General features: G+C 40.3%; 2 protein-coding genes across 2 annotated transcripts; both read right to left on the bottom strand.

The window, feature by feature from the left end:
• Positions 1–47: 47 nt before the first annotated feature.
• On the bottom strand, positions 48–6,044 carry LOC309697512 (protein lifeguard 2-like). The gene is made up of 12 exons (XM_082519455.1): positions 5,397–6,044; positions 4,078–4,168; positions 3,855–3,943; positions 3,643–3,707; positions 3,488–3,541; positions 3,342–3,392; positions 3,206–3,245; positions 2,916–2,953; positions 2,590–2,677; positions 2,378–2,473; positions 1,631–1,684; positions 48–1,489 (listed from the first exon to the last, which is right to left on the bottom strand). Exons 1-12 carry the CDS (start codon positions 5,409–5,411, stop codon positions 1,340–1,342), a joined length of 831 nt encoding a protein of 276 aa, XP_082375581.1. The 5' UTR covers positions 5,412–6,044; the 3' UTR covers positions 48–1,339.
• A 115-nt stretch (positions 6,045–6,159) lies between these two features.
• mfsd5 (major facilitator superfamily domain containing 5) lies at positions 6,160–8,901 on the bottom strand. Its single transcript, XM_082519454.1, has 2 exons — positions 8,748–8,901; positions 6,160–8,390 (listed from the first exon to the last, which is right to left on the bottom strand). Exon 2 carries the CDS (start codon positions 8,307–8,309, stop codon positions 6,864–6,866), a length of 1,446 nt encoding a protein of 481 aa, XP_082375580.1. The 5' UTR covers positions 8,310–8,390; positions 8,748–8,901; the 3' UTR covers positions 6,160–6,863.
• Between the last annotated feature and the right edge of the window lie 273 nt (positions 8,902–9,174).

Genomic DNA, 9,174 nt, shown 5'->3' with positions numbered 1-9,174 from the left:
TCAAAGACTTTACTGATACAGATGAAACAACAAGATACTTTTAGCACAATTTATTTAATCAGAGAGAACCATGATGACAGTCATACGCATTCACCCGATATAACATTAACATCTAGCGTGAAATGCAGGGCCCTGATAAAACGTGAAACTGCATCAATGGAATCAAATAAAGGTTATCCAAGGCCACTTTAGAAGACATATATTTATTTTAAGCATCTAGCTCGCTACACATTTTATCTCATACACTTTCTAAAATACATCTTTCTGTCTTAAAAAAATAAACTTCAAATCTTATGAAATATAGCGTTCAAATCCCTCTCTAAGTACAGGCCTTATGAAAAATAAAAGTCAATCCATGCACATATGGCACTGTTATGTTTATATTTTACCATTTCTCACCACTTCAAACCAACTACAGAAGTGTACATACAGACCCCCCCAAAAAACTATAATGCTGAAAATGAAGGCTTCCTCAAACTAAGTACTATTCATGAAAAAACATGATTTAAAAGAGTTCAGATTCAAATGCAATGACATACCATAAACACCACAACAAGGTGAATATAGTGTAATATCTTACTGACCAAACAGTGTATAACATTAACATAAATCAACAAGTCAAGGCAGAAATCAACACCAAAATCCCACGTTGAATAAATCGTTTTTTTAGATTGTCATTCAAACTCCAGAGAACGTGTTTCCTACCCTCAAACTGTTAGACACAGTGGGGTTTCTTGTAATTCACAGTAGTAAGACAAGAATAGATACGACTGAAAACAGGCAAATTATTCAAGTCTTTTAAGCCTTTTTAAAGTTTCATTTGTGCTTCCAGTCATCCACATGAAAACCCACAGCAACAGTGCCATGATATAATGACTGAATTTGGCATAGTTAGATTTTTTTTAGAGTCATCCATAATGTATCTCCTAATGACTATCAACATCTATTATTTGCAGGAAATTTATTATACCTATGCAAGCATGACAATAAGAGACCCATATAGTTTTATATGAACACTCACAGTCTGATAACGCTACATGAAATGAAGATGATCACTGATTATTGAGTGTTTCTGGGTGATAGGCCACAGTTTGGCTCATGGCTTCACAAACATGCTAGAGACGATGGAAAGGTTATAGACATTTTATGTGTGAATACTCACATACCCCAGAAATTGGTGTTTACTTGTACAAAGTATTGACAACCTCATCTGTATAAGGCAAAATAAATAAATAAAGCTGTTAACTGGGAGCCTCATCACCACTATCAACAACAGCTTAAAAGACTCTTTTTATGTTTGACTACATTTCTGTAATTGGTGCAGCTCTTGTCGACAGGTTTACTCTCGCTTTGTTCCAAAGATCTGGAGGAAAAAGGAGAAGATGTAGACGATATCCAGGTAGATGTTGAGAGTGGCGAAGACGTATTCTTCTGGACTCATGGTGTACCGCTTGTTCCCCATAAGGAGTTGGGTATCAAATGCCAAAAACTGCAACACATATTAATAATAATTTTAAAAAAAGCAAAAACAAATAACTCAACTTTTATATTGTTTGTAGGCACCTACTGCACGTGTTCTATTAAATGTGACTGGGCCTATTAGTAATAGCTCATCTCTTTATATGCTCACCATGGTAAACAGTATAGCCCCCAACACAGCATAGACACCATCCAGCCAGGGTACCTGAATGACACATATTCATTTATTAGTTGTGATTCCACTTACTAATTTACAATAAGCAATCAGCTGAAATACCATTATATTTTATTATATGTTCTCAATTTGGAGTTGAGTCTGTATTAGTTTGAAAACATGTACTCATTTGAGGGACTTTATTCATTTTTACTATTTTAAATACTGTAGATTTAAGCAAAAGCAAAACAACAACCAGCCCTATTTGACTACTGTATTAAACTGCTAAAACAAATAAAAAGAAATGTGTAGTTATTTATTGTTTTTTAAGACACAATGGTTAGGTAGTCTAAAAATACGTCGAGAAGATTTTTTACTAGAGTCAAAGGATGTCTGAGAGTTAGCTATACTGCTGAAAATAGCAGGTATCTACCTCATGCAGAAGGGTGAGGAAATGTTAACAGTGTCATAACTCCTGTCAAAGCAAAAGGTGCTTTAAAGAATCAAAAATGTGAAACTATTTTTTCTTTATTAACCACCGAATTCCACATGTTTGTAATCTCTTCAGTAGACTACTGTTCTACATGACAGAAAATAATAACAACTGAAAAAACCTTAAATGAGAAGTTGTGTCCAAATTTGTGTCTGGTGTCTTAAATCCCGGCTGTTCTGGTACAATCAGCTAACTCGTGTTTACCTGACAGAAAAATTATGCGATTATTGGATTAGTTTGATCACACTTACATATTGGAAAGGGAGGACAAGGGCCAGCACCAAGCCAGAGATGAACATCACCATGCAGAAGACAAAAAGCACACCTTGGTATGAGGTCACATCAAACTGCAAAGAAGAAAGCACATCAAACCAGACATATGTAAGTCAACATGTAGGAAAAGGTGATTCAGGGACGTTAGATTCACAAGTGCACAGAAAGAAGAGCATTTCGGTTTTCTCACCTTGGTTTGAAAGCTAAAGACTGTGACCAGGAGACAGACTGCTGCTGTAATGCCCAGAGACATCACCACTGACTTGGTGTTATAAAAGCTGTTAAAACAGCAAACGTGTAAAATGTTATGCAATTGTTACCACAGGGTGGGGGGTTCAGGATACTTTTTTTTAGGTGGCCTAAAAAGCACTGGCACAGATCGGATTATTCTGCTAAAATAAATAAAGTATGCTAACTTTAAACTGACATGCTGTAAAGAAAATACACTGCTGGCTATAATTATTTGAATATAAAATCCATTAAGAAGACAATCTAAAGAAGGCATGCAAAATATACCTGGACAACATCCCTGTCATGTAGGAGAGCGAGAGAGTCTGTAACATAGGACAGTCAGTCGGAAAATATAGGCATTATATGCAAATAACAGCATAACAAATAACATCACCTTAAAAAAAACTCTATATATTTATTGTTAGATTTCCAGAGTTAACTTGCAAGTCAGCTTTTAAATGCACAAAATAATGAGTTATATCTTACTGCTATAAAAAAAAGTTCAGAGAATCCCATCCATGTGTAAGCAAGGTCATATTTATTAAAAAGATAACACACATCAGCGATATACTTACGAAGATGACAAGCAGAATCAGGTTCCATGGAAACTGTCTCCTGTAGGGGTAAACAAAGACCAGTGTTTCAATATTTGATGTGATGTGAACTGTTTCCATATGATGTGCATTTCCTTTTTGATAACTTCTGCCTCACCTTGGTGCAGAGCAGCAAGACAAGGTCAGATAAGTGACAAAGAAAACAGCGCTGCAAAACAACAAGAATATTGTTTGATATGTCTTTAGACAGAAGAGACACCAACACAAAATAAGTGTACACTTCTGAGGGATGGTGTTACTTACTAAGAGGCCCAGTACCACCCAGGATTAGTCTGAATGTAGTCCTTCACAGGGTCACTGTAAGAGAGTGGCTCAGGTAAGTGTGCTACCATTCGAGGCTTATACAATTCAACATGAGAGGATACTGGAAAAAAAATCTGCTTTCATCAGACGCTCACCAGAATGTGAACAGAGCCACGATCGCGAGAGTAACCAAGAGCTGGATCATCAAGATGCTGTACACCTTAAAAAAGAAAGAAAGTATTTGTTCTATGTACTGGCCTATAAAGTATATAAAAGCACTTGATCAACACATTATCAGTGATGCGCTGCATTCACAGTCACAGTGTTATCATCAGTAAGCATTTTAGGTAATTAAGCTTTTTCATACCTTTCGGATGAAGACCCTCCTGATGTTGCGATCATCCCAGTTGAATTCTGTCAGCATCTCAACATCGTTGTAGCAAGGAGCACTGACGCCTAAAGGGATCATCACAATATTTGCTTATGTAATCCCATCACTACCACATGAATTCAACAGATGGCAAATATTTAAGAGTATATGTAAGATGAAGACTCTTTAAGATGACTTGAGGGATAAAAAGCAGCCATACCTGCAGTAGCTTCCTCATAGCTCGGAGGTGCAGGCGCCACCAAGGCCTCTCCACTGGAAGAGCCGTTGGTGGTCTTGTTTGCAAGTGCCAGCTGGTTGGATACAAGATGAACACTTTGTTATCTTCAACTTAACACTTCTATTTCAACGAATAGCAAACCATTTTTTTTCTGACTATCTCCTATGTTTGGCCTCTTTATTTAATATTAAATCTTGAGTGCAAATGGTTCCATATCTGGAATCACATATGACTGGGGTAAAGGGGTTTTAATTTGTAGTTTTTAATGTCAACAAAATACATATTGATATGAAAGTGAGGACTTGTAGATTTTTGATAGGTGTTGTACTATACCAGGATGAACTGCGCCAAAGATTTGGAGTAATGACTAAAGAAATGTATAATAATAACAAAAACATAAATATTGTTTATAAAAATAGTAAACAGCTATTATCAACAGCTTATATAAGTGTAAAATGTTCACTTTCCCATTAAAGTTTAATTTGGTGCTTTAAATTTAAATGAAACCTCAGCTCATAGTACCGATGATCTAACCCTCAGCTCAAATAGCAGCTGCTCTTAATAATTGACACTTCACCGGACACGTCAGGCTGCCTTGTCACAATTTCAGTGGGGTACGTCAAGTTTTAACCCATTTTTAGTTTTAATAACTGTAATTATAACGAATTACAAAAGGTTTTGATTGACAGGTTTACGCGCATGAAGCCTTCAGCTGTCAAGATCTATATTTAAAGATAAGAAACACCCACGGGGATCATTCGTATCTATATCGTTAGTCTGGAAAACATAACAGACAGGCGATGTTAAAGAAATAAGATGCACAGTGATAAGCTTAAAACAATAATAATCCAGAATCCTCAATGACTGATGTAACCGCCTGGATGTAACCATGCAGCCAGGTCTACACAAATAAAGGTTGTCATGGTGATGTGACGCATTTGCTAAAGTATCACTTACACAAAATGTGAAAAATACTTTGAATATGAAAAGAAAAAAATAAATTAAGTAGATTAACTTCTCACTAATGAGAAACCCCGTGCGCTCGAGTCCTGCAGAAAATGTGACGGTGCATCGCGCAAAATTAGTTATTCAAGTAATTCTATGATTACTGAAAATGACGAAAGCCAGTTTCATCTACAGGTCCGCATTGCCATTACGCACCTGATAATAATGGGACTAAATGGATTGGGTAGGCACTCACATTAACTGTTAGGAAAATATTCACAGTAAATAAATTAAAAAAATATTGATTTCGACGTCTCAATGAAGTCCTAACTGAATAACGACATTAAAGCTCATACCTTGCCCTGCGTCATGATGCCTGTGTGTTGTCCAGCAGTAGGTAGCCCCGGTGCGTATTCCAAACACACAATAGCGCGGTGGGGTCTTCTTTATTGGGATATTTCTCGGAGTCTGGCGAGACTAAGACTGACAGCTGTGAGAAAGGACTGGGACTGATGTGGTCTTCTCGCCTCTTTAGACTGAATACCCAACCTCTGACGATACAGTGATGTAATCCAAAAACAACGCTCAGACTCGAGCAGACACCCCCCTCCCTCACCCACCCAGGGATGTTCTAGCAGCATCCAGATGAAGTTGCACCATAGAGAAACGCTGGGACTGTACCACAGCACCGGGGAAAATAGGGAGTACGGATCTCTGCATGATGCGTTATGAGGACAGAAGTCCAGACGAATCGGGAAATATGGTCTGCAGCAGAACCAGGACAGCGGGGGTTTGCAGGGTACAGTGACATTTTCAGATTTTCAACACCAGTTAAGATTTTCCTTTCTTCTTCTTGCATCTGAATGCTGTCAAACATGCTTTTAGTCAACATCTGACAATGACATTCAAATCACACCATCAGTATTTTTAACAGCTAAAACGATTCTGACTGAATCTGAATTGAGATTTTTTAATGAAGAAAACTCAAATCAAAGCGGTTTCTGAAAAACATCAAAATAGACATGTTATATAATTTGTAATAATGATTTGTAAACTCCTGTTGAATAAATGTTATAAAAACAACCATATGCCACAAAATAGAACTCCCTCCCAATATAATTTAACATATTACAAACACTTTTATTTAAAAGTGTAACACAAAGAGCCATATAAAGAACATCAAAACAGAGCATTTTGCAGATGACACAGGAAAGACATTCAAAGTAAAGCTGCTGCTGCTTGCCTGGTTTAAAGGACACCCCGCCCGCCCCAAAAAAACAAAACAGATCCTGCTCAACATACAGGAACCAATGCACTGCAGAAGAAATAAAAGAAATGTAGTAGACACTAACATTCATTTGCTAGTCTACTTACTAGCCATCACCTAATTTCAAATATCCATTCAGGTCTCTTAAGTAAAATCTTTTCAGATTTGTCTTTAAGCATTAGGTGAAGGCTCAGCATCACCAAATCTTCTTGGGATTCTGGCAGGTGAAATCCCTACAGACAGAAACACTTCATCTGGAATAATTAGTGGACTGATACAAAAAGTATCAGCCAAGTTTTCAACAGTTTCATTGACAAATGTTCCCAAAGACATTAACAAAAGTCTGTAACCAATAAACAATAAGGAATCAACATGACATAAAATGTTAAACATTTTTACCAAAACACCCCACAATTTCATTCAACTCTGCTTTTGGCAAAATGTGCACCTAAAAGTAGTCTGGTTGAATATGATGTCTCTAGGTTCAGTTAGACAAAACTGAGATAAAACATTTTAAACCAGACAAGCAAAAGTGGACATGTGGCTGATCGACTTGTTACATTTCCCATTCTGCTCTGTTTCCCTCCAGTCTCAGATCTGTGTCATTTCTACCCAGGGTGAAAAGACTGACCACAGCCATCAGAGCTGCCAGCATCATGACGGCACAGCCTCCAAACATGTGTCTGGTGCCCCCACCACCCTCCCCTCCACCTGTTCCTGATACCTCCCCGTGGAGGGCCAGCAGCCCTAAGCAGGCCAGCAGGTGCAGCGGCAACCGGAACCAGGCCAGCACACCGGCCCGCTTCTCCTCTGGGATCACCCTGCCCTGAAGAAAGCTGAAGGCAGGGAAATAGAGACCACAGGCCAGCTCCAGGAGCAGGAAGGCCAGAAAGGATTCATGAGGTCTAGGTTGTCCTGGGGCAGTGGAAAAGGTTAGCATAAAGAAAGAGAAGAAGGCCATCAGCACAGCAAGGCAGAGTACGTGCCCAGGCTGTAGACGGTATTGGGTTGAGGTGGCTAGGCGGTATAGCGAGGACCCAACCATGCTGGCAGCCATCAGGCAAGAGAAGACTATTCCTAAAGGAGGCCCATGAGGGTCCAGTACTGGGGTCCACAGAAAAACAAAAATGTAGAGGACACTTTCAAACAGAGCCTGGACTCCCCCCAAGAGCATGACTCTCCTGTCTGACAGTAGGCAGCGCAGCCCCTCGTGGCAGCTGCGTGAGAACCGTGCTTTTGCAGACAAATGGGTCACACCTCCATTTGGAGTGCCAGTGAGCAGAGTCTGTTTGTCTACTTCAGGAACCCCTTGAGCCTCTTCTTTGCCCCAGTCAGTCAGGACTACCCAGCCACAGCAAGCCAGACAGGGGACTGCCAGGAGAAAGGGGGCTACTGGCCCAAGGTGGAGCCACTCAGCCAGTAAGTTAGCCACCAGCCCTGCACCCACTGCGAGTCCGTGGTTCCAGGTAGCAGCTTTGGTGAAGGTGCTGGGGATCCACTCCTTGGGAAAATCATGGACATCAACATGTCGGTGCACGTACCAGGCTTCAAATGTGGTTGCTAGCAGGGATGTGGACAGTCCCCCCAAGATGCGGCCCACAATCAAAACAAAGTAGTCTCTGGAAAGCTTGGTGAGACAGCAAGCAGAGTATGACAAGCAGAACAGAAGACAGGTCTGCCTGCGGCCCAAAGCCTGAGGGAGCCAGCCTGCAAAAGGAGCAAAGAGAACACAAGAGGCCAGACCACATACATACAAAATGGCTATTTGGGATTCCAGGAAGCTGTAGTGGAGGTAAAGTTTGTAGAGATAAGGACCCTGGAGCCAGTCTGCCCACAAAGCCAGAAGGTATGCCCTGAGGAATATTGTCTGGAAGCCACGGAAAGCTGGGTTGGCTACAGCTGTAGGGGTGGACTGAGGTGGGGTGACGCGGCGTGCCGTAAGCTCGAGGCCAACGCACAGGGCAAGCAGGAAAACTATGGCAAGATACGCTGTCACCAACATGCTGTCATGAAATGCTCCCACTGGAGGTCAAAGCTGAGGTCTCGGGGGATTTGCAGCACTTTTCTTTCTGTTTCTCAGCGCCTGCGGACAGACAAAGTGGCCAAATTATTACAGACAGACGAGTGTTCATGAGTCAGGAACTCGGCATCGTCATTCTTGCTTAACTTGGAAAAACCCAAAACATTTTGACAACAACAACAGGTCCAGGTAGATATGGCACCGTAACTTCAATCTTACCTACGTCAATGATTAAATCGCTAACTTACGACAGTTAAGTCGCTCAAAACAAGCAGATAATTATCAGCAAACAGATGTACCTGCATGCTATTGTTGTTTAGCTAAGGCTAGCCTGTGAGCTAACCTGCCACTAATATGAACAGCTCGTGCTGGCTTCCCCCCGTTTGCTTTATTCTATCATTTTTATGTAACAGAGCTTACCGTAACGTTTAACAGTGGTCCCATATTATTATTACTGAGGCTAAAACGATGACGGCATGTGAAGCGATTAAGTGACAGCAAATGATACGTGGAAGTGAGCACTCGCTAGCACACCATCCGCTTCCGGGATCCGCTGTACATTATTCTACCAGAAGGTGGCACCCTTACTTCACTTTGTTGGGGAGAAGGTTGTGCTTCTAGACATCTTGTATTGCAAATTTATAATCTATCTTTTCCATTGCAATTGACAGTCTACATAGGTACTGTAAAGTTGCTTACAGCTAATGTAATAATAGTCTAATTTATTAATGCAGTCTGCTAGCAATAAATTATCTAACGTTCACATAATTGCACAATGTATAAACTTGGTTAACACACTCACAGCACACTGCCAGTGTACAGTGTTGCACAACTACGGGCCTAATTA

The sequence above is a fragment of the Aulonocara stuartgranti genome, assembly GCF_965226115.1.
Source record: "Aulonocara stuartgranti genome assembly, chromosome: 20".
Taxonomy (NCBI): domain Eukaryota; kingdom Metazoa; phylum Chordata; class Actinopteri; order Cichliformes; family Cichlidae; genus Aulonocara; species Aulonocara stuartgranti.
The sequence above is the reverse complement of the archived record's forward strand: the minus strand, read 5'-3'. Positions and strand labels throughout refer to the sequence as shown.